Source organism: Microtus pennsylvanicus, chromosome 4 (assembly GCF_037038515.1).
Source record: "Microtus pennsylvanicus isolate mMicPen1 chromosome 4, mMicPen1.hap1, whole genome shotgun sequence".
Classification (NCBI taxonomy): Eukaryota; Metazoa; Chordata; class Mammalia; order Rodentia; family Cricetidae; genus Microtus; species Microtus pennsylvanicus.
Genome location: NC_134582.1, coordinates 123,170,922 through 123,196,526, shown reverse-complemented (window position 1 = coordinate 123,196,526; position 25,605 = coordinate 123,170,922). Strand labels below are relative to the sequence as shown.

The 25,605-nt window shown below is 45.2% G+C and overlaps 1 protein-coding gene across 4 annotated transcripts in view; it reads left to right on the top strand.

Moving 5' to 3' along the window:
• The first annotated feature begins 398 nt into the window (after positions 1–398).
• Positions 399–25,605, top strand: part of Sfmbt2 (Scm like with four mbt domains 2) — a 178,912-nt gene continuing 153,705 nt past the window's right edge. Inside the window, exons 1-2 of one of the 4 annotated variants that reach the window (XM_075970342.1) lie at positions 399–791; positions 23,934–24,079. In XM_075970342.1, the coding sequence (XP_075826457.1) occupies positions 24,010–24,079 (70 nt within the window). In that variant the 5' untranslated portion in view covers positions 399–791; positions 23,934–24,009. Of the gene's footprint in view, positions 792–1,217; positions 1,297–23,933; positions 24,080–25,605 lie in introns of those variants that run through there. The other 3 variants (XM_075970345.1, XM_075970344.1, XM_075970343.1) reach the window with 3 other exon arrangements.

Sequence of the window (25,605 nt, the reverse complement as noted above, 5' to 3'; positions counted from 1 at the left end):
AAACTTAATTTCCAGCTTTTCACGCGTTTTACGAGTCCATGGAAAACCTCTCCTAGATCCCTCTGCCCTCCCCCAAATGCAGGAGACTTGAGAATCTTAGTAGAAAAGTACAATTAAAGAGCAGGGTGGGGTGGACCGGGCGGGACAATCGATTTTGTTTTGGGGGGTCCTCATCCTCCCCATTTAGAAAGCTCTTGGGCAGATATAGTACAAGTTTGTATACTGGGTCGATCAGGGCATTGCAAACCCAGAAAACAAACAACCGCGAAGGAATTGAGGCATTAGTTCAGTTGTCGGTGCAAATGGGTGTTTGGGAATGCTTGCAGTGTGAACTTTCTACCCATCACTTATGGAGGGAGTTGAAGGAGGGGAGGGAAGGGAGCGGCCCCAAGGGGGCCGCGTGGCGTGGACTGTGCCTGCTGGGGGAGGTGTCTCTGTATGGCGGAGCGTGGGGGTGGGAGGATGTCGCGTTTTGGGCGGAAGGAGTCTACGACGAACAGCAGGCTAATTGGCTTGAGACATTTTGCAAGCGCTGGAAAAGGTCGTTGAAGGAGTTCGCTGTACAGAGAGAAAGAGAAATCTTAAAAAAAAAGAGTGCCGGGCATGCGCATAGAGAGGATGCCATATTGGAATGAGGCTGTAGTGGGAGCTGGAGGACCCGAGCGGGCGCGCTAGTGAGGCGGCGGGTAGAGAGCGAGTGAGCAAGGAGGGCGGGTGAGCGGGACCAGCGCCCACTCCTGTCGTACCCGGGGGCCTGGCTTCACTATCCTGGGGAGGATAAACTTCATCAGGTAAGACGCCTCCCTAGTCACTGTCCCCTCGCCTAACCCGGCCCCCGAGCAGATCTCTGGCCCGCAGGTTGAGTGCACCGAAAGGCATTTTTTTTCCAGTTTAGTTTTTTTTTAAAGAAAAAAAAAGGAAGCCCGAACCAGCCTAGGGGTGGAGGTGGGGGAGGCGGGGGGTTGGGGAGGAAGGAGGAGAAAACCCGAAGAGCAGCGGCTGGGGAGGAAATGAGCAGCACTTGAGCGACGAGCGAAGCCTCTAACTCCTCTCTGCGCTCTGGGTTGTCATTTTTTTTCTTTCCCCACCCCCTTTCCCCTGGCTCCCTGCTCTGAAAAGCCAGGCCTTGCGGGAGTCTGTCCGGAGTTGCAAAGTGACCTCGTCCTCCTCCGGGTGCAGCCTGTTCCCTCCCGCCGCCCACCTTCCTCGTTTGTGCACTCGTTTTAGCGACGCAGCCGCCTCTGCCACCTACCCCGCGTTCCCGCGTCTCCTCCGCTCTGGGGTCTTCCTCTTTTGGTGTGTATCGGGGGTTTGGGGGGGGACTAGGGAGAAGAAGGTGGTGGTGGTAGAATTGTAAATCAGCAGGGGTGGGGTGGGGGCTGTTTCCAAAATCGCGCAGACATTTGGAATCGCCCGATTGGAAACATTTGCCTTGTGCAGCGGAATTGAAATTGTCAATAGTAGTTTCGGAGCGAGCTCTAGCAAGGGCGATCTTTTTGTTCATTTTTTGTTACCCTTTAAAGTAACATCCCGTCACTCGGGGCTTTCTTGTGTACACTCATCTTGTCTCTTTTCAGAATTACTAACCTAATTGAGCTCTGGAGTTTATTTATTTATTTTTATGTGCGTGTGTGTCTTGCTGAAATCCTCTTTTAAAAAAAGCAACGGTAAGAACTGCTAGATGTATGTTTTGATTTTTGACTTGGAGCGGTTGAAAGAGATTCGGCTCGGAAAGGGAGAACATTGGGTGTGGGAAGTGGTTGATTTGCAGTGGCCGGACACACGTCTTCAGCTCAGTCCATACTTGTGTTTTCTTGGAAGCGCTACAGCAGCGGGGAAGGAGTCTTTAGACACCGTACCAGTTCCAATATGGCGGGCTAAGGTGGCTTTTAAAAACTGAAAATAAAGGTTTTGAGGTGGGAAAAAACCCAACCAAAGTGGCCACGCCTTAGTTTCGACTCCTTTTGGTTACTCCAGGAGCTTCTTTAGCGAATTAAGTAGGAAAAAAGAGGAGAAGCTAGCTTTTCCAGTTTTTTCCCCGGTGGTTTATCTGTATTTAGCCCATTGCTAGAGGGTCCAAGGTGGAGGGGTGTTTCGGGCCGGGATGAGGGCAACCAAGCGCAACTGCCTCGTGTGTGTGCTTGTGGAACCGTGCACAAGTCTGTATGTGCAGTCGCTAGGGTGTGTATTAAAGAGACCCCCATCCCCCACGTCAGTGTGTGTGTGTGTGTGTCTCGGAACCAGACTCTACCACGTTCTGACGTGACAAACTGCTGACACGAGGTGCAGAATCCACGAGGGCAGAGGGAATGATTAATTTCGCTCTTGTAGGGGTTGTATATTCTTTTTTCCTCTGTGTTGTTGGATCTTGCGTGGAATAGGCGGAACGAGGAGGTGCTTATTAAAAAAGACTAACTGTCCAGGGTACTCGGTGCAGTCGGGAGGGCTGCACGCAGTCAATGGGATTTTGTGTCCGGGGAGATTAGGTACGTGCCACGTTTAGGGATAGGCTCCTGTTTTCCTGCACTCCCTGCAAAGGTGGGAGGTTGGGGGCCTGGGGCCGAGTCTTGCAGAGGACGAGGAAACACGGACCTCCCAGCAAAAGGCATACAAGGTCAACCTCAAGAGCTGCCAGGTCACTTTCGATTTTTCCGTTCTAGGGAAGGTGATGGATGGGAGTGAATTTTAGGAAAAAATTGTCCCTAGCTCAGTTTAGAAACCAGCCGGACTGCTGCGGGAGGGGTGTCCTCCATGAGTATGCGCTCGGGGCTAGGCTGTAGTCTTGTGGTGTGAAGGGAAGTTGGAGTGCAGGGGAAAGGTCTACATCCGACGTCTGGATGGGTATGGGAGGGTCTAAGAGTGGAGTTTGGAGACAAAGATTGGAGCCACTCTAGGGGTTCTTAGGAAAGCCAGTAAACCCGGACCTGGAAAAAAGCCACCCAGAATGCATGATCGTAGTTGCCTCGCTGGGAACAGGGGTACCCGATAGGGGTCGCCCGTGTCCACGACGCAGCCAAGGAGTAAGGTTTGCGCGGCGGGTTGAGCAGAAAAGAGCCTAGGAGAGTGGGCGTGAGCCACGCTCCAGGCGCTCGCGGTCTCTGGTGAGGGCTGGTCTGGGAGGACATTCTTCCGCCAACGGATGTGAAAGCGCAAGGCCAAGATCGAGGAGGCATTTATAAAGGATTGGATTAAAAATCAGGACAAGCCAGGTCTGTAGTTACTGTAACAACGTGGTCACCTGGCAGTTGCAGGGACCCAGAGGGTGATTTTATTGGGTTCCTCAGACTCCGCTAAGTAGGGTGGGGGCGTCCAGTCCGCTCGTGGTGTCAGGTGGGTGGGAGATGAGCTTTAGAGACTCCACCGCAGGTTATTTCTTCCCACCTGAGCGACTGTTGACAGGCGGGACAGAAAGCATTTCATCTTCCCAAGTAGAGCACGCGGCGCGTCCCCAGCACTCCCAGCCTGCGCGTCCCCGGGGATGGGGGTGGGGTAGGGTAGGACATCCGTGGGCTCTGTTGAAATAAGGATAAGTACAAAATCTGTGTTTGGTGTTTGTAAACTGCAGTTTTAACCATGGTTCCTTCCCCTCTTCCTCCTTGATGTTGCCGCTGATGAGGGCGTAGCTCATTCTAAGGCTTCAAAACCCACAATTTTGCACCGGTTCGGGCTATGGAATCTAGTATCCAGTTAATTCCAAAGAATATTCCACAGGATTGTCGCAGGGCCCAAGTATTCCTTTTTCATGGAAAGCGGCGAGAAGAGGGAGGAACTGAGGTGGTGTAAGCGACCAGCGCTGCACAGAGGAGACTTGGGGCACTCCAGTGGCTTTGCATAAAAAATCCAAGGGAGATTCCGGGGAACCTGTGAGGAGCAGCGGCGGGTGTTCCTTCTTGATATCAGAGCAGCATCCAGGAGTATCGGAGACAATGCCAAGAAACCTGGTTCCCGAGACAGTTCCCAAACTTTTCAGTTTCACTTTTGGAATTTCAGGGATATGGAAGATTGTAGGGTTGTGTGGGATTCCCAGAAAGGCTAGGGACATTCGTGCACCTGTGGCTCACTCAGTTCCAGACTTCAGGTTCTCTCCTGTTAGCTCTATTTTTGCCCTATATGCCTGGTTACCGGCGGATTTGGGGCTCCTATCTGGATGCTAACTGGGAAGGGAAGGTCTTAGCCCCTGGTGGAAAGGAAGCTACTTTGAACCGGGGCTCACTGCCCTAGTAAATCATTGTCAGCGCCTCCCACTCTCACCTCTTCATTCTGGTACCATAGTCCAAGGACCAAATCTAACTACACCAAATGAATGCATTCAGGCTCCATGAGGTTTGAGGAAAGGGCTGCCTGTCTTTATGGGGAGTTGGTGATAGGGAATAGGGAGGGGGCTTTAGTGTTTTAAAGGAATGGTTGGCCAAGCTGTCTTTGGGACAAACTTCTGTGTTTTTCTCCATATTTACCTCTGAATTTGCGCTCTCTGAGACCATCCAAACAACGAAGAAATGGCTTTTAGATCTTTCCTGGGACCTTCAATGGGCAGGAAAAAAGTTCACTACCCTAAGAGATCCCTTGTGCCACAGCAACGTTCTACTGCTTGCAAGGGTCATTCCTAGGCCAGTGTCAAACATAGTGAGTAGGGATGGGTATCGGGCAGTCCTCATCTTAGAAGAAACAGCACCAAGTACCCATTGCTCTGTACATACTAGCCTAGATCTGCTTCCGTGACACATTGATTTCCCATCTCCAGGTAGGGTGCCGAGACCATGAACCTCATACAGTTTGTTTGGCTGAGAGATAGTACAGACTACATTTTAAAAAAAATGATGGCCCTTTGTAGGTATAACTAGCTAGTTCCATGATTCTTGATATGGAAAAATAAAACAAAACCACAACACAAAACAAGATCCCCCTTTTTTTTTTATCACAAGCTCTGCTATGTTCATCAAATCCCTTTTCTGCCCATGCTGAGGTGACATTTTCTTTCTTTTTTTGTTCTTCATGTCAATAATATCTCCAAAGAACTCTGGGAAGAAATGGGAAGTGTTAGCAACATTGTTCTGAGCTGAGCCTAAATACATGTGATATGTTTTACTTAATATAATATAATTTTGAATTGTTGTCAAGCAAAACCCCAAACTTTCTGAGCCCACATTTAAGTCTACAAGTTTGTTGTAGATATTAGAATAAGAGTTCTAGCTTTCTAAACATTTTATTTTGAGCAGTCAATCAATCAATCAATCAACCAATAAAAGCTCTACTGTGGGGTTTAAATGCCCTCGAGTCTGGTATAGTCAGTTTGGATAACACTTCTGTCTTTGCATTTCAGGATTTGGAACTTGTGTGTCTATGTAACAATACAGCTCTCAAAAGGAAATTTATCTTGTCAGGAAGTGAAGCTCATAAAGATTTTTTGTACCAAAGTGATATTGAGATTTGTAATTCAAATTTATGCTCCATTCCCAGCTCTTATATCCATATTGCTTCAATAGCAACTTGCTGTCGCTGATCTACAATGGAAAGAAAATAGGGAAATTATACTTTTTCCATAACAAACTGGATGGTCGGCCTGTGCATTAAGTTTGATAACCCAGGAATGTCTGCCTAGTTTGTATATAAGGACAATTGTTGATAGGAAGAGACAGGGAAAATTCAGGAGGTCTGGTGCTTAGTTTCAGAGATGACTCTGTCTAGTTGTGTGACCTGGATGAATGTAGCTATCCTACGAGTTTGAGCCTTCTTGTCTACAAAAGAACCTTGGTCTGGAGTTTTACTCGGTGATGTCACTGTGTCACGAGGGACCAGAAACAAAGAGACAAAGTCCATGATGCTGGCTGTCTACGCTAACGTGCTCAAGCTATGCCTGAGCTCCACGTCCCCAAAGTGTAGTAAAACACGGCTGGCCTTAGGTGACAGTTGTGTGACATAAGGTCCGAGAGCAGCTGGTGAGCTGGAGGCCACCATGCAGGAGTAAGTGCTGTTATTGTTCCGTGGTGGAAGAGCCACATGAGGCCTTGTTTTCATTTCTGCTCGGGAAAGTAGTGCGGACTGGGTTTCATGAGGTTTCTTTGAACGCAAGTCATGAAGAAATGCCCGATTTGATTTGAGTCTACCCATTCCCAGGTCTAAACGGGTCCCTTGCACTATGTACACTACTATCCCAGATTTGATGGGGGTTGTTCAGACTGCATTGGATAAAGACTGCAGTGTGTCTTGATGACTAGGGAATACTGGTAGCTAGGGAGAAAGTGTCCCCTGTCCCCTGGGAGACTTAAAACTTTCTATCTGCAGTCTTTGGGTTTGGCCACTGGGCAGTCCATCCTTTGTAAGATCAGGACAGTTCCTTTTGTTACTTTGTGTGATTTATTTTTGTTTTTTGTGCATGGGTGTTTTGCCTGCATGTATGTCTGTGTACCGTGTGCATGAAGTCTGTGGAGGCCAGAAGCGGGGGTTGGATCCTCTGGAACTGGAGTACAGATGGTTTGCAGTCACCAAGTGGGTGCTGGGGATAGAAGCCCAGTTCTCTACAAGAGCCTCAGTGCTTTCTCAGTTGAGGAACCATCTCTCAGGTCCCGGGGCAGTCTTTAAGAAAAATAATTTCTTACTAAAGTAAATGTCGACTATATTTAAATCGGCATAAAGACAGTATACAGGGTTGCGTGTTGTAAATTGAGACTCTGGAAAGAACTTGGAACTTAACAGGGAATATTGTTTATTCACAGTGTCAGTTCAACTTTCCTCTGCACAGGTGCTGCCGTCATACCGACCACCTTGTTGTCCAAGAGTGATGAGTTAATCGTGGTAATTCGCCACCATTGGTTGACAGTTAGCTGTTATACAAGATCCAAAGCCTGTGCTCATCAGACTTTTTTCATCGCTGTGACACATTATCTGATGAGAGGAACGAAAGGGAAGGAGGGTGTGTTTCAGCTCACCCTTTCAAAGGTTTCTAGCTGTAACCCGTGACTCCTCTCTTGGGATCTTGGTCAGACAAACCATCATGGTTGTGGGAGCATGGTGCGGAGGCTGTTTGCCTCGTGACATATATGATACATGATAAGTGTGTGTGTGGGTGTGTGAGGACACAAGAGACAGCCTCCAAGATCATGACACCAGTAACATAATTTCTTCCACAAGGCCTTGTCTCCTGTTTCCAGAGTCTCACCAAATAGCCCCACCAATGAGAACCAACCCTTGAATATACGAGCCCCTTGTGGGGGCTGCAGTTTATATGCAAACCACACTACCACCAATAGGCTTTCCTTCTAGGATAAGATGGCTGTTTTCCACACTGACTAAAGAAAAATATCTGTTGTTTTTCTGATCTTTTCTGAAAAAAAAAAAACGGGACAAAAACAAAAGACAAAAACCAAACCAAACAAGCCATGAAATAGTTTTAAATAGAAATTGATAGAGCATTTGTAAAATAATTTGTAAATTGTTATAACATTTGTAAAATAGAGCAAATATCGTCAGCATAGTGATTGGAGGACAATGGGGTGGGACCAGTGTGAAGGTCTCTTCCTTTAAAGATCTCAGGACTTTCGTTTATTATTATTATTGCAAGTGCGCATTTGTGTGTGCATGCATCTCTTTGTCTGTGTGTGCGCGTGCAAATGCACATGCACGTGTTGTGTGGAGATCAGAGAACTGCTTTGCAGAGTTAGTTTAGCTTTCTCCTTTCCTCTGTGGGCTCCAGGGATCAAACTCAGGCTTGTGCAACAGGAGCTTTTGTCTGCTGAGCCATCTTGCCGGTGTGTGTGTATCTGAAATCGTACATGAAGTGTATTATTTAATCCCCTTCCCTTCCCTTCCCTTCCCTTCCCTTCCCTTCCCTTCCCTTCCCTTCCCTTCCCTTCCCTTCCCTTCCCTTCCCTTCCCTTCCCTTCCCTTCCCTTCCCTTCCCTTCCCTTCCCTTTTCCTTCCCTTCCCTCCCCTCCCCTCCCCTCCCCTTCCCTACCTTTCTTCCTATTTGGTTTTGGCCCTACCATTTCTTTAGTGTCCTGAATTTGTTCAGTGGTCTTATTGAAAGAGGGGAAAGGAGAGGCTTTCACAGATTCTGGTGAAACATCAGAAAGGCTTGCTTCAGATGGGCAAACTTTTATTCTGAGAGTTTTCTTTTGCCCCCAGAAGTTTTCTTTCCTGAGGAAAGGAGATACCAAACCGTGCCTTCTCTGTTCCCTGGAAAATGTAGTCATTTTGTTTTCTTTTCCCCACAATTGATCAAAACTAAGACATGTACTGAATTGTGTTGCTGGAGTCCGAATTTCAAGTGCATGTTCCTGCAAAGTCTCCTATTAATTGTAATTGAAATGAGCAACAGGTCACTTTGCCAGATCTGAAGATCCGAGAAGAGCCTGTGAGTGGACTGTGGATCAATCTGATTGCTCAAAACTTGTTCTTAATGTATTAGCTGCTGATTTTAGCACCTGCTGTTTGCCAGTCACTCTTCCTGTTGTGTTGCCTTCTTCATTTATCTTTTTTTTAAAAGGCAGAGGCTGGTCTTAAACTATTGGCGTATTGTTGCCTCGGCCTTCTATATACTGGAATGAGAGTTGGGAGCCAGTACTGCAATTGCTCATATTTCTCTGTTGTAGTGAGGTGTGTGTGTGTAGGCCAGAGGTCATTCCTTAGGTACTCTTCACCTTGTCTTTAAGACAACCTCTGTCATTGCGCTGGAATTCATGGATTCCAGCTAATTAACAAGCGGGCTAACCAACAAGCCCCAGGGACCTGCTGTCTTCTCCTCCTTAGTTCTGAGATGACTAAAGTGTGCCACCACGCTGGACTTCCTTACGGGGACTCAGGGCACTTAGATCTCATGTTTGCCTCGCAAGCACTTTGCTGGCAGACATCTCCCCAGCCCCACCTTCAAACAGCTTAAGGAGCTCTGTGGAAATTTTCTTGCTGAACTCTAAATCTTTCCTTCTTTGTCTGTTGCGATGTGTCTCTAGCATGTCAGTGAGAGTTTATCTCCCTGTTCATACCCAAGAACACTGAGGCCCTCTTTTATTCTAGTACATTCCTTATGATTCCCTTTTACCATCTATAAGGAAGGGAAGCAAACACCAAGACTCCTATGAGTTGGAGTGGGAAGGGAGATTTGAGGAGGCTTCCAGAACAGCTCTGTTTTGCAGCTCAGAGTACAGTACTTGGAGGACTTAAAAAGCCCATCTCATGTAAGTGGTTTTACTGTACACTTTATCAGGCTGGTCCAAACCACAGCTTATGGGCTGCACGTGACCAAGTACAGCTATGGATGTGGCCTGACTCAGAACCTCGAGATGCATTGCTTTCCATGTGTGGCTCAGTGGTGCAGGCGCCTATTGGGTGTGAAGGTGGTAGATGATAATGTCAAGTCGGGTCTGGACAATTTGGCCTCTGAAAATTCCATACATTTTCTAAGTTCTTTCCAAAGTAAATTAGGGTGTTTTTATTTACTCTGTATAAATTTTCAGTTTACTTAATAAATTCCCCATGCATTTAAATGATATAATTTATTAAAATTTGGTGTATATGTACATTTGTGTCTTTTTTTTTTCCAGTTTTTTGAGACAGGGTTTCTCTGTAGCTTTGAAGCCTGTCCTGGCACTAGCTCTTGTAGACCAGGCTGGCCTCGAACTCACAGAGATCCGCCTGCCTCTGCCTCCCAAGTGCTGGGATTAAAGGTGTGCGCCACCACCGCCTGGCTTGTACATTTGTATCTTAAACACACAAAAGCCCCCAAACTTGTGTCAGTTCCCAGTCAGATAGTAGAGCTCTGTAGGCTTGCTTTCTGGTCATGGTTTTCAAGAGGCTGCCCCCAGGGTTGGTGCTCAGTTTTATTGTTCTGGTTGCCTGTAGGAAGCAATGATTTTGTGCACGTGTTTGTGTGGTCTGAATGTGTTGTGTGTGGTGTATGTGAATGCTTGTGTGGTCATGGGCACAAGTGTCCGTGTCTGTGCAAATGCATGTGGAGGCAGGGGGTTGGCTTGGAGTGCTCTCCTCAGTTGCTCTCCACATGACTTTTTTGAGATAGGTGTTCTCACTCAACATGGAACACATTGATTCGGCTGGATTGGCTGGCCACCAAGCCCTCCGGATCTGTCTTTTCCCATCGCCGTAGTATTGGGACTATAGCTCAGTGCTGCCCCACTTGTGGGGTGCTGGGGCTCTGAACCTGTGCCCTCAGCTGTGGCAGGCACTTTATTGGCCAGGAAGTGTGTCCTCGTGCATTGAAAGCTCGGCTGATGTCCTCTTTTGAGCACTGTTTCTGAGGGTCTGTTGGGCTTGAAGGTCTCAGTTCATAATCATCAGCCAGAGCACTGGGCTCTGCATATTAGGCAGCGTCCATCCAATCCAGCTCATGGAAAACTCTCGTGTGAGCTTCTCCACTCTCTGAGTTCTCATGACTGAGTAGCCATTGTCTAGTTTACCATAATTGACCTGTATATAGATGCACCATGTATCATAGACAGTTCAATCACACGCTTGTGACAACTTGGACTATTGTTGTAATTTTTTTTCTGTTAGTAGAACATGGAAAATCTTATACTTGGGGTTTGTTCACTGTGTTGGAACCAAGAAGATCATGTCTGTGCAAATTTTAAAGCTTAAGTTTCTTCTTGGGCCAGGCTTGGTGGTGCACATCTTTAATCCCAACACTCAGGAGGCAGAGGTTAGTGGATATTGGGCCAGCCTGGTCTACATAGTGAGACACTGTCTCAGCAAAAAAAAAAAAAAAAAAAGCTCCCCCCCCAAAGGTAAACAAGCTTATTGAAATAGCTCCTGGCAGCAAGAGCATACTTGAAAAGGATTTGGCTCTCCCCTTCCCTCCATTACCCTCTCCTCCCCTTCCCTTAACCTCCTCTCCCCTCCCTCCCCTCCCCTCCTCTCCAACTCCTTTTACTTGACTCTAGGATCAAGTTCAATCCTTTGTGGCTTGGATGCAAATTCCTGGTACAGGAAACCCTAATTTGGTACTCTGATGCCAAACCCTCTTGTATTCAAGTTGAATTTCCTAAGTCAAAAATCTGAAATGCAAAATGCTCTGAATTTAAAACTTTTTGAGAACCGACAGGGCACTGCACATAGAGAACTCCAGACCATGAAGTTCTATTTCAGATACAGAGTGTTAGCAACCTTGTATTAATAGCCAGGCCTGGAGGCACCTGCCTGTGATCCCAGCACTGGGGGACTTAGGCAGTGACATGTGAGTTCTAGGCCAGTCTTGACTGAAGACCCAGTTTCTAAAACAGCAGCAAAATCCCCTGATATTAACTAATTCAGACTGTGTGTATAAGGTGTTTATGTATGCAACAAATTTCATATCTAGTCTTGGGTCTCTGCCATATCATATTATGTATTTGTATCCTCCAAACTCTGAGAGAAAAGAATCTGAAATTCAAAACAATTTTTGTCCTAAGCATTTTGTTTAACTGGGTAGTTCACAATCTTATCTTTCTTTCTAGTGAATAAATAACTTGTAGCCAGCTAGTTGATAAATGAATGCACTTTCAAGTGGAAGTATGCTGATCTGAGCTTTGGAGATCCTTCCTTCTAATAGAAGGCCTTCAGATTTGCCAACCTGTTGCTGTGATAGCATTCCCTGACCAGAAGCAACCCATGGAGGGGGGGGGGGGAGAGAGAGAGAGAGAGAGAGAGAGAGAGAGAGAGAGAGAGAGAGAGAGAGAGGTATTTGCTTTTAAATTCCAGGCTGTAGTCTGCGATTTAAGGGAAGTCAAGGTGGAACTTCAAACAGCTAGTCACAGCCATCCCCTGTCAAGAGCAGAAGGACGTGAATCCTTGATGTTTGCATGTGCTCATATACCAGTCAGGAGCCTAGGAAATGGTGCCACCCACAGTGAGCTGAATCGTCCCACATCAATGACTTTAATTAAGATATTTCCCTACAGACGTGCCTATAGGTCAGCCGGCTGTAGACAATCCTTCGCTGAAACTCTTCCAAGATGGTTGATTCTAGGTTGTGTCAAGCTCATGATTAAAGCTGGCCATCACAGACGCCTACTTACATTTTTAATGGATTATTTTTGTTTGTGGTATGTATGTACATGTATTCGTGTGTGTGTGTGTGTGTGTGTGTGTGTGTGTGTGTTTCTGTGTGCGCGCGCAGGCGGGTGGGTGCATGTGGAAGGTAGAGGCTGACACTTGATATCTTCCTTACTTTCTATATTTTGAAACATTGTTTCTGACTGAACCCAGCGTTTATTGATTCTGCTAGAACTGGCTGGCCACCCAGTACTGGGAATATAGGCATTTATGCTACATCTGGCTTTGTTTTATGTGGATGCTGGGACTCAAACTCAGGTCCTCCTGCTTGTGCAGCACGCACGTTATCAACTGGGTCATTTCTCTAGCCCGGGACGCTCACTCTGCAGTGCCCTGTGAGCCCTCATGTGTAGCCCCTGTAGCCGACATTCTTTGAGGACTGAGTCAAGGAGGCCACATTAGAATAAAAAAGTTGCTGTGGAAGGTGGCAGCTGCCTCCAGCATTGCTATTTTCTCCTGCAGAGCCCATTATTCCCAACATGTCTAATATCTTAGTATTGGGGTATGAATCTGTTTGCAAAAAAAATGAATATTTCTTATGCTGGGGCAGCGATTTGTGTCAGATTTCAATCTATTTAGAGTGAAAACCAATGAAGTCTGGTTGAAAAATGGAGAGTAAATTGCTGTCCTAATCAAGATGAGCCGGACCCTGTGCTGATGGTAGAGGGTACCATTCCAGGGACCTTCTGCCCCAAACAATCAGGCCATCTCTTTTGATGAAGGGAGGAGGCAGGCCTCGTCTGTTCTTAGAAAGGCTGGGAGTCGGCTGGTGAGAGCGGGAAGGAGGTACTTAGCCAGGCGTTATTAGCAGAATGAGCCGGGTGACAAGGTGACTATAAATAAAAGGGTTGGTGGTAGCACTTGGCACTTACCCCTGCTTTTCATCTTCAAAGCCATCCGCAGACGCGTGTGCTCCCCAGTCTCTTGTGATTCCTGGCTGTTTGCACTTGGCTTCGTAGGAAGAAGTTATGATTTTTTTTCAGAGATCAAATTTGGGTTCCAAACTTGGTTGTGCTTGGTTTATAATCCTTTGAGATTTTCCTCTTTGATTGGAATCTTTCTCAAGGTCTCAGGTCGGTATCCCGAGCTTATTACGGAGTTCCTAGTGTCGACTGGATTTCTAGCGTGTAGCGAGCAAGCGGCACAGCCGCGAATCAGGCCCGCAGGACTCCACAAGCCCTAGTGTAAATCTTTGTCTTTTATTTTACCTTTTCTCCCCCTTGAGTTGGGGGCATAAAATAAAGAACTGCAAGTAAGCACAAATCCAGCGAGCCTTTGGAAAATAAAATGTGCGGGAAACTAATGGAGGAGCCAGAGAAGAGGCCAAGGAAGCGCTCCTGATGGTAGGTTAGGAAGGCAAGGATATCGTTAAAAAAAATTAATGCGCTGTAAAATAAAAGGAGAAATGGCGGAGGTCCAGCCTTTGAAGTAATGAATATTAGAATGGAGGAGAAAATGGGAGTGATGAAATTAGCACTAATTCAACAAAGTGCTCTAGAATAGAAGAACTTGACAGAAGTCAGCGGGTGCCTCCGAACCCTCAACTAGATTGCCATAGACAGTGCAGAAGTCAGCGGGTGCCTCCGAACCCTCAACTAGATTGCCATAGACAGTACAGAAGTCAGCAGGTGCCTCCGAACCCTCAACTAGATTGCCATAGACAGTACAGAAGTCAGCGGGTGCCTCCGAACCCTCAACTAGATTGCCATAGACAGTACAGAAGTCAGCGGGTGCCTCCGAACCCTCAACTAGATTGCCATAGACAGTACAGAAGTCAGCGGGTGCCTCCGAACCCTCAACTAGATTGCCATAGACAGTACAGAAGTCAGCAGGTGCCTCCGAACCCTCAACTAGATTGCCATAGACAGTGCTCTGGCACATGGGGCAACGAAAGACCCGGATTTCAGATGGCATCAGGGCTCTCCAGGGTGGAGGCTGGCACAATGTGGAGGGATGCCCCCCCTTTTGAGGATGTTTCCTAATTGAAGAGTAAAATTCTTTTACATTACGTTTTTATTCATTTTGTGTGTGTGTGTGTGTGCAAGTTTGTGTATGTGTGTGTGTATGTTGTGTGCGCACATGTGCACAGTATATCTGTAGAGATCTCTCCTCCTACCAGTGGGTCCCCAAGATTGAACTCTGGCCATTAGACTTGGCAGCGGTTGCTTTTATCATGCTAGCCACCAACTTAAGATATCTTTATCCACTTAAACGATAGGTCAAGATAATGAGAGCGCGTCACAAAAATTTTCAGCCAGACAAGGCCTGGCAAATTCTCCATGCAGCCCTTTCTGAGGGAGCTACCTGGAGTGTGCTCTAACACCTTTGTCCAGTTAGGGAAGTTCCAGGGTAGATCACAGCGGACAAAGGGACTTTGCCACAGTTAGTGAACACTGCCACGAGTGAAAATTAACACTATCTTCATGCTAAATTTATTCTTTTATTTTGTATGTGTGTATGTGTATGTACGTGAATGTGCATGTGGAGGACACAGGTCAACATTAGGTGTCTTCCTCTGTTACCCTCAATCTTGTGTTTTGAGAGGGAACCTAGAGTGAGCTCACTGATTGGCTAGACTGCCTGTGCAGTGAGCTCCAGGAATCTACCTGCCTCTGCCCTTAGCTCCTCACAGAGTGCTAGGGTTACAGATGCCTGCTACCTAGCTTGCCTGCCTGCCTTCCTTCCTTCCTTCCTTCCTTCCTTCCTTCCTTCCTTCCTCCCTCCCTCCCTCCCTCCCTCCCTCCCTCCCTCTTTCCTTTTTTTCTTTTGAAGCATGTGCTGGGATCTGAACTCAGGTCTCATGTTTTCGTGGTAGGCACTTTGTAGATGGAGCCGCCTATCTCCCCGGCCCCTGTATTCTTTGTTTTGTTCTGGAGAGGCTCTGCAATTGCAGTTTTGCTGGCTTCTTTTATGCTCTTCAGAGTTAGCTCAGGCAATGGGTGATTTCTGTTCCATTTTCTTGTGAAATTGAAATGTCTCGATGAACACATCAATGCATGCTGTATTTCTTTTTTAAACCAGAGATGGCATTTGCAATGCGAATAGTTTCTTCAGCAAAAACTTTTCCTGCTTGATAATAAGCATAAAAACATTACTCTATTCATTATACAACCATTTTCCCCTCCTTCAAAGGATTGTTACAGCGTGATAAAATGCTCTCTATATAATGCTAGATGGAAATTGGGTTAGATTTTGAATATTTTATGAACTCACAGAAATATGTACCAAGACGCCATCTTGAGAAGATAGAAATACACGGAAATGATTTTTCTAGGTGTTAGGGTTAAAAGTGACCTTCATTTACCATTGTATTTAATTTTATTTTCCTGGATTTCTGCCATGACCGCCTTTACAATTTATGCAGAGACAAAACCGTAAACATGGTTGAAAACATGAAAACGTAACATGCCATTTTCCAAAAGAAGAATTTTTTCAGCCATAGGAGAGGACATAAAAAAAAGGTTAGCGAGGCTGGGATGGTTGCTCACTGAGGAAGATGCTTTCTGTGTAATCATGAGAACATGAATATGACCCCAGCTTCCCCATAAGCTGTGCTTGTAATCCTGTCTGGGAGGAGGTGGAGGCAGGCAGGTCCCTGGTGCTTAGTCACTGAAGTGATTTAGTGGGCATCTGGGACACTGTCACCGAGCTTGGCTTCCATATGCATTCATGTACATTCACTTCCACATCCTTGTACACACACGTGCACATGTGCAAGCATGCATCCCATACAGAGACAAAGGCTTGGAGTGACGTGAGGTCTAACTCTCCCGCTTATCCTGGGGACTTTCTCTTTATTGCCAATATGGTTCCCTTGGTGTTCTATTTAGAATGACCCCTTTGGTACATGTACATCACCGCCTGCCTTATGGAATACCCTTCCATGGTGTCTTGTGAGATACAAATGAATCCAGAGTTGAATCACTGTGGAGTCACAGACTTTTATCAACTCCTCCCCCCATACGTGGTACAGGAGCCGCTGAAACCTGATTTATTAATAGGTACATTTGCGTCCCCCCCCCCCCCCGTTTTCAGAAAAGCTATGTGTAGGACAATATTTTTCAGGTGGGATTTACTAACAAACAAAAGTGATTGTGGTGTTAGTGTCACACAAAGGTTGGTTTCTAGGATTGCTTCTCCTTTGACATTGTCTGCTGTCAAAGCCAGCACACTTGGTAACGGTTAGTGTTGGAGAAAGCGTGTCACATGCTACTACTTGAGGGAAATGGGATCGTCTGTCGTTTCGTAGGCTTTGAAATCCCTAGTTCTCCTTTAACAAGCTTGCATTATTAAATTCAATGAATAGTTTCTTTAAGAGAGCCAAGAATTGGTGGTGGTTTAGGGTGTGTTTCCGAGTCTCAAGTGTGGCTTCCCAGTACTAGGGTGTCTGGGAGTATGCAACTGTTGGACTTTTGTGGATGTTTAAGGTCTGTGTGTGTGTGTGTGTGTGTGTGTGTGTGTGTGTGCATGTGTCCTCGTGTATACATACGCACACCTTGGTTTTTTGTTTGTTTATTTAGTTGAGAGCTTTTATTGTACAAAGTCTGATGTGCAGTTGAATTGGAGGTTGCTCTCTGCCTTGGAGTTTGGCTTTGGTTCCCTATGTTCAAGGCTGATCAGTAGCTGTTGCTCTTGTGTGTGTTCTTCCAGGATCAAGGTGTGCGCTTTCATAGAAAATCTTGCTTTTGAGTCTTTGTCTGGCAATTCTTTTTCTGGATTTTTTTTGTAGATGTGTATTTACAATGGAACCAACATCCTAAAGTCAACATGATAAATCCTCCTACTCCAGTATCATATGATCTTCAAGTTTGGTTACCAGGAAATGTCCAAGTCTGTGCACGGCAGATCTCAATGAGCTAGCTGTATGACATTGAGTCTCTCAGGGAATGCTTTCAACCTGTAGAACTCCTGGGAGTTCTCAGCTGTTGGAGTGAGCCCAGTCTCCAGTCTGAGCCCATCCCTTCCCGGGACTACCCTCCCCACCCCTTTTTTTGAGAAAGGTTCTTTCTTAGAGAGCTCACGAAGTAGGCGTGTAGGCCCCAGAAGTCTGCTTGTCTTAGTCTTTGCAGTGCTGGAATTGTGTAAGTGCCACGCGCCTGGCTTTTCTGTTAAATGCTGTCCGGTCTGGAGATTGGATACTAGCCGATCTTCATGCTTGCAAGGCAAGCTATCTCCCCAACTGCAGATATTTAAATATCCATTTGCTCTAATGAAGTCCTGTGGAGCACACCCATAGTCTCCGAGATTGAACTTGGGAGGAGAAGGGAGGGAGTTCACGAAATCGGGTGTCATTCTTTGCTATGTAGAGAGTTTGTGACTAACCTGAGCTGCCTGAGACTATTTCTCAAATCTTCCTTCCCCTAACCTCGCTCCCCCCAGTGCTAAAATTAAAATCCAGATCTTTAGTTACACTAGCTATATTTCATGTGCCAGCAGCCACATGGGCTGGTGGGTAAACTGTCACCAGGTAGGAATAGAAAGTTTATTAGGATGGGGTTGGCGTTCCAAATCGGTCCTTCCATCCTTCTGGTTTTAGAGTTTTCTGGTATCATCCAACGAGTGTGTCCCTCTGTACTCATTTTCTCCCTGACAAAGCTTTGCTTGACTCGTGTTGGAATTAGGTGTATTCTGTAAGCACACTCCAAATGAAGGAAAGCGGCTGGATGAGGCTAAGAGAGGGAGAAGATTTATTGTATTAAATGGGATTCACGTAAAATGATAGTCTGATGGAGAAAATACACAATTAATACTGAAGAGGCATCATAGATTCTCAGCCTTTTAGAGTTGAAAAGGATCTTTGATTGCACGTAATCAAACCTCTTATTTAGCTGATGAGAAATTTGAGGTACAGAAAGGTTAATTTATGTCCCACAGCTCGATAATGGCTCAGTTATTCCACATTCAAGTTAATGGTTCTTTTCACAGGACTGAGGAGACTTTGCAGTAAGTTCCCTTACTGTAGTTTCCTGGCTCCTCGGCCTCGGAGGAGGGAAGAGCCGATTGTGTTGCCTGGGCTCACTGTAAGAAAAGGAAGTTACCGTTTAGAAGTGCAGCTCGCTGGACTTTCTTTATACATGTCTTTAGAAAAAAAGAATTTTACCGCATTTCAATAGACACTTTCAACTTTGGTCTTGAAATTATAGAGTTTATTTAAAAATAGGAGTCAAAAAGGGATGGGAGTATAGCTTAGTGGAGGGTTTATACATGAGGGCACACACACACTCACACATACATGCACACACACACTCACACACTCACATTGAAAAGGAAATATATTTTCTCATAAAAATAGCTCCTTTTGTGGGTTGGAGGTGAGAGCATTGTAGTTAGGAAAAGGATTTCATTTTAAAAATATCCTGTTATTAGCCAGGCGTGGCCACCATGCCTGTAATCCTAGTATTTGGTGCCTCAAAGCCAGAGGATCAGGAGTTCAAATCCAGACTTGGTTGCATAGAGAATTCGAGGCCCATATGGGCTCTATGAGATCCTGTGTAAAACAAACAACAAACAAAACCTCAAACAAAATATCTTCATGTGCATGAGTTCTTGTATGAGTGTGCATGCCTGTGTGTGTGTGTCTGTGTGTGTGGTTTGTGTGCGCCTTTTTGTTTTTGTGCATAGTTGGGGTGGAACTCAGGGCTTCTCACATGCTAATGAACACTTAAGTGGTAAGCCAGTTTCCAGTTTAAAATACCCCATTTTTATTTTGCTAAGCTTAATGGATCAATCCCTTTGTCCCTAGTAAGACTCGACCTTCCATCCCATTTAAAGTAAAATAGACTTTTTTTTTAAAAAGGGAAAGTAAATAGAAATTTCTGTGAAGTCGTGGGCCATTCTTATATTTTATAGTCTTCCCTCAGAACTATCTATTTCCGTAGTGGCTAAGAGCTGACTGCATGGTGATTTATTCTTGCCTCAGCGGCTACATGCTGTGAAAAGATCGTATTGTGTTAGGATTATTTCTACTGGGTTCTGTTGATTACACCTTTCAAATATTTCTTGAGCTTGTTTTCTTTTTTTTTATTGATAAAAGGAGAATAAAAAAAAAACAAATTTCCACCTCCTCCCAGCCTCCCATTTCCCTCCCCCTCCTCCCACTCTTCTCCCCCTCCTCCCACTCTTCTCCCCCTCCTCCCACTCTTCTCTCCCTCCTCCCACCCCTCTCCCCTTCCCCCCACTCCTCTCCCTCTCCCTCTCCAGTCCAAAGAGCAGTCAGGGTTCCCTGCCCTGTGGTAAGTCCTAGGTCCTCCCCCCTCCGTCCATATCAAGGAAGGTGAACATCCAAACTGGCTAGGCTCCCACCAAGCCAGCACATTAAGTAGGATCAAAACCCTGTGCCATTGTCCTTGGCGTCTCATCAGCCCTCATTGTTCGCCATGTTCAGAGAGTCCAGTTTTATCCCATGCTTTTTCGGTAACAGTCCAGCTGGCCTTGGTGAGCTCCCAGTAGATCAGCTCCACTGTCTCAGTGGGTGGGTGCACCCCTCGTGGTCCCGACTTCTTTGCTCATGTTCTCCCTCCTTCTGCTCCTCATTGGGACCTTGGGAGCTCAGTCCAGTGCTCCAGTGTGGGTCTCTGTCTCTATCTCCATCCATCACCAGATGAAGGTTCTATGATGATATGCAAGATATTCATCAGTATTGCACTAGGATAGGGTCATTTCAGGTTCCCTATCCTCAGCTGCCCAAGGAACTAACTGGGGACCTCAGCTTGGGCACCTAGGAGCCCCTCTAGGGTCAAGTCTCCTGCCCACCCTAAAGTGGGTCCCTTAACTAAGAATTGTGCTTCCGTGCTCCCCTATCCAACCTTTCTTTATCCCGATCCTCCTGTTTCCCCAAGTCCCCCCTCCTTCCCTTCTACCTTTTCTCTCCCCATCTCCCCTTACCCCCATCCCATCCCACCCCCAAGATCCCAATTTTCTCCCCGGCAATTTTGTCTACTTCCCTTATCCAAGAGGATAACTATATGTTTTTCCTTGGGTTCACCTTCTTACTTAGCTTCTTTAGATTCACCTATTGTAGACTCCGTGACCCCTATTTATGGCTAGAAACCAATTATGAGTGAGTACATCCCATGTTCACCTTTTTGGGTCTGGGATACCTCACTCAGGATAGTGTTTTCTATTTCCATCCATTTGCATGCAAAATTCGAGAAGTCATTGTTTTTTACTGCAGCGTAGTACTCTAGTGTGTATATATTCCATACTTTCTTCATCCATTCTTCCATTGAAGGGCATCTAGGTTGTTTCCAGGTTCTGGCTATTACAAATAATACTGCTATGAACATAGTTGAACAAATGCTTTTGTAATGTGATAGAGCATCTCTTGGGTAAATTCCCAAGAGTGGTATTGCTGGGTCCAAGGGTAGGTTGATCCCTAATTTCCTGAGAAACCGAAACACTGAGCTTGTTTTCTTTATGTCTTCTCCACGGCTTTAGTTTTACCCCTTACCCGTTGCCTGCATGCATGCTCTTGTTTACAGTCTGCTCCTGTTGGTCAGCTTCCCGAAGCTGTGACAAAATACTTGAGAAAAACAAAACAAATGGAAGGACGTGTCCTTCTGGCTCCTGGATTCATAGTGTGTGGTGAAGAACCGGAGGCTGGAGGCTGTCACCGTCATTCTCAGGTCTTCTCCACCTTATTCAATGAGTCAAGGTCCTGCAAATAAACCCAGAGCTCTGCAGTGCGGCTCTCTGTGCCAGCCTGCTTGCTCTGGGTCTCCCTTTCTCCACTTCCCATGGTTCCACGGGTGGGATTATGGGCAGGCTGCCTTTCCTGCCCAGTGTTTATGCTGGTTCTGGGGATCTGAACTCCAGCCTTCATGTTTACATAGCAAATGCTTTAGCCCATCTCCACAGCCCGTGATTTAATTGTTTTCTTTTGTATCATCACTAATGCTCACTCTTACTCCTTGCTCATGTATCTTTATATTTGCTAGTAGCACAGACACTGAGAGAAACAATTAATAAATGGAACTTTCTGAAACTAGGAAGGACATGGTCAACAAGACAAAACGACAGCCTACAGAACAGGAAAAGATCTTCACTAACCCCACATCAGACAGGCCTGATCTCCAAAATATACAAAGAACTCAAGAAATTGGTCATCAAAGGAACAAATAATCCAATAAAAAATGGGGTACAGACCTAAACCGAGAACTCTCAACAGAGGATTCTAAAATGGCTGAAAGACACTTACAGAAATGTTCAACATCCTTAGTCATCAGAGAAATGCAAATCAAAACTCTGAAATTCCATCTTACACTTATAAGAGTATGTCCAAATCAAAAACAATGATGACAACTTATGTTGGAGAGGATGTGGGGTAAAGGGTACACTTTCTTCATTGCTGGTGGGAGTGCAAACTGGTACAGCTGTTTTTGATTTAATATGACGATTTCTCAGAAAATTAGGAAACAACCTTCCTCGAGACCCAGCAATACCACTTTTGGGTATATACCCAAATGATGTTCAATCATACCACAAGGACATTTGCTCAGCTATGTTCATAGCAGCATTGTTTGTCATAGCAAGATCCTGGAAACAACCTAAATGCCCCTCGACCAAAGAATAGATAAGGAAAATGTGGTACATTTACACAATGTAGTACTACACAGCAGAAAAAAAAAATAATGACATCTTGAAATTTGAGGGCTAATGGATGGATCTAGAAAACATCATATTGAGTGAGGTAAACCAGATCCAGAAAGACAAATGTCATATGTCCTCACTCATAAGTGGCTTTTAGACACAAAGCAAAAACAAACAAACAAACAAACAAAAACAAAAAAAAGCCTAGCCTACAAGTCACAATCCCAGAGAACCTAGACAACAATGAGGACCATAAGAGAGACATATATGGATCTAACGTACATGGGAAGTAGAAAAAGACAAGATCTCCTGAGTAAATTGGGAGCACAGGGGCCATGGAAGAGGGTAGAAGGGGAGGGGTGCAGAGGAAAATATATAGCTCCATAAAAACAATAAAAAAACCCCAAACCCATAAGCCTCTGTGTTTAGAGAATATTGAATGGAAAAGATAATCCAGTTGTTTGGAGGTGCCTTATATCTTTGATTGCCATCCTCTTTGCTTATTCATGAGCAAGACACCTAGATTGCTATTTAATAAACCACTTAAGATGGTCTTATACTCTCCAGTCTAAAGCAAACATTTTTCGTCCTTTGTATTTTGTTTGGGAAATAGCCTGGGCTCCTTCCAACAGTGTTTGGTGTGTTTTGATGCAACAGGTGGGTAAATAAATATGCACAGAATTAAATTCCAGTGCTGGGTGCTTGGTACAGCCTCTTCCTGGTGACTGGAGCTGTTTTCACACTTTCTTGCCATTGCACAAAGGATTCACCCCCCACACACTTGCACACGTACACACACATCAAACAATTACTGTTTTTATACTAATTTTTTTAAAATTGAAAATAGATTCTTCTCTCCTACATCTGGATGACAGTTCACCCTCCCTCCACTCCTCCCAGTTCCTCCCCACCTCCCTCTCCACCAGATCTGCTTCCCCTTTATTTCTCAGATTCACACTCTTGTATGAACTTACAGCTGCTCAGAGATCTGTTCTCTGGGAAAGAAATGTTAATAATACCTGAGGTAGGCACATGTGCATGCGGTGTTAAGGAGGTGATCTTCTTGGACCACTTGCTAACATGTGAGCTACACATTATTCTGCTGCTAGTCATACATGTATCATGTTCCTTGTAGTTTAGCCTTTTTCTTTGCTTTAGTTTTTACCTATATGTGAAATATATTGATTATATACATATATAAATTTTAAAATTTATCTGTAATGCAATATGTAAGTATATAAATTGAAATAATCTTAGAGAGGACACACATGTCCCAGTCTGGCCTTAAACTTGCTATGAAGCCAAGGACGACCTTGAGTCTCTGATTCTCTTACTTTCCTTCACAAGTGTTGAGTGCTGGGATTCTAGGCATGCGCCATCACCTCTGGTTTCTGATCCTAGGCAACCACTCTCACAACTGAGTTACATTCTTAGCCCCAAATAAATAATGATTTAAAAATGCAGCTAGGTCGGTAGTAGGGTGAGGTCTGAGGATGGGAGGGGAAGAGAGGGAGCGGTGCTCCCCTTTAATTCCCGGAGACGGAGATGGGAGGATCTCTGAGTTCCTGGCCAACCTGGTCTATAGAGGGAGTTCCAGGCCAGGCTGGTCTATAGAGGGAATTCCAGGACAGCCAGGGCTACACAGAAACCCTGCTCCATGGCTGTGCTATCTACCAGAGCTGAGCATGCTGGCCTTTTAAAATATTGGTCCCGGTGTCCATGGTCTCTGGGATTCTATGGGACCTGTCTTAATATTATCTTTTTCTCTTCTCAGACATAACAGAATGTTAGTGCGGAGTGGCAAAGCTATTGTATGATGGGGAAAATCTTACGTATTTCTAATTTGTGAAAATAAGCAAACCTGTGCGCCATTGTTTTAATAACTGTTCTCAGTCTCCACTCACTGTGAGGAGGATGACTTCTTACCGAGTCAGGAATGCCTGGGGGTGCTGAGGTGGGTTTGCAATGTCACATCCCCAAGGGAGAGAAGGCTCGCTAGCTGATATCAGCGTGGGGGATTGGTACTTAGATTGTACTTGGCAAAAAATGTGTCCATGTTAGTGGCGCTAATGACCTCTAGAAAACAGCTAGTTTCCTTTGCTACTGATGCTCTGTAGAGATCTGATGTGCCGCCATTTGGCCTAACTCTGGTGTTTCCAGCTGGCAACTGCCCTACCCGGCTTCTGAAATGTTGCAATGAGCTGGTGGCTACTCTGCTCGGGTTCTGCTATTTCAGGAGAGTTAAATGAGTTGATATGATTAATCTGTATAAAGTACTCTGATCTTTTGGTTTTGGTTGTCTGTAGGTAACCTGCTGCAGGATGAACTAAGGAAAGAGGACATACACTCGTAAGCGTGGAGAAACATTTGGCAGTTTCCAAGATGCAAAACTCATCCTCTACATTGGAAAAGAAAACTGGCCCAGCAAATGGGAATGGGGATCTTGATTCAGGTAGGATTCTACATATATATATTAAAAATTTGGCTCATTGACCAGTATTTCTTGAGATGTTCAGGAACAATAGGGGTGCATTTCTCGAACTTGTCTGCCACCAGTTCTTGGCCTTTGCTGTCCTAGCCAAGCCATATATCTACAGATATGGCAGCTTTCAAGTTATGAAGAGTTTTGACCAATATTAATATCAATCATATACACAGAGCAGGCTAGGTTATAGCATGACAACACAGTACTTCTAAGTCTCAGTGTCTTTTGCTAGTAAATGTCAGTGAGTGTCTGTGCTGGGGGATAAGACATCACTGACACACCCTCCAAGGTACTGAGCATGGCTGGTCATGTGCATTTGTGTCGTGTAATTGGATAAAACAAAGCAGAACAAAACAAGAAAACAAAACCAGATTGTGTTTGATTGGATTTTAATATTTAATGAATTTATAAATGCATCTCTAAAAATATTTATGCAATGGTATATTTTTAAAAGATACTTTTTCCCCCTGAAAATAGAATTGCATGATTTATACATCAGCAAATTAAATATGGGCAAGGGAGCCCTATGAATCATTAATGTTTGCTACAGTGAATTCACACAAAAAGCTTCCTGTTAACTTAGGGGAAGAGGTGACCATTGTCTAATGAAATTAGCAAGTTTGTCTTCATTTTAAAATAATGGGGAGAGAGAGAGAGAGAGAGAGAGAGAGAGAGAGAGAGAGAGAGAGAGAGAGAGAGAGAGAGAGACTTGTGTTCACTCATATGTCATGTGCTCATGTAAAGGTAATAGCCAGAGGACAGCTTGGAGGAGGCAGGTCTCTCCTACATGTAAGTCAGGGAAACTAAACTCAGTCTTCAGCTTCAGGCTTGGGAGCCAGTATCTGTATCTGCTAAGCCATCTTGAGGGTTCCATTTCTGTGTTTTGATCAAACTAGTCAATGATGGAATCAAAGATTGCCTGTATCATTGGATTTGTTAGATCAGGTTTCTCCATTCTATTTTTCTCTGCAAAACTGTAAAAAGTGAATATTAGAATAGGATAAAGGCATGTAGTGTCTGCTTCAGGATCAGGCTGGGGCCAGTCCCCCTAGTTCTTCTACATGTATAGAATGAATAAGGAACATCTATAAGCACAGCCGGAACCTGGTCCCCTTCAGAGATACCTTCTGAGAGGTCCTCTCCCCACAAGGCTGAAGACTCATACTAATAATTCTTTTGTTGAAATATAAACTCTCTCTCTCTCTCTCTCTCTCTCTCTCTCTCTCTCTCTCTCTCTGTCTCTCTGTCTCTCTCTCTGTGTCTCTCTCTCTCTGTGTGTGTGTATGTGTGTGTCTGTGTGTGTGTGTGTGTGTGTGTGCAAGCGTGTACATGAGGTGCTGTCCACCTTAATTATATTATTGGTTGTTAATGATTCAGGCAGAAGTTTGCGGGTCATGTGTGGGGGGTCAGAGGACATCTTTCATGCTCAGGTCATCAGGATTCTGCCACGTGCACTTTCACCCACTGAATTTTTTCATCGGCTCTCCACAAAG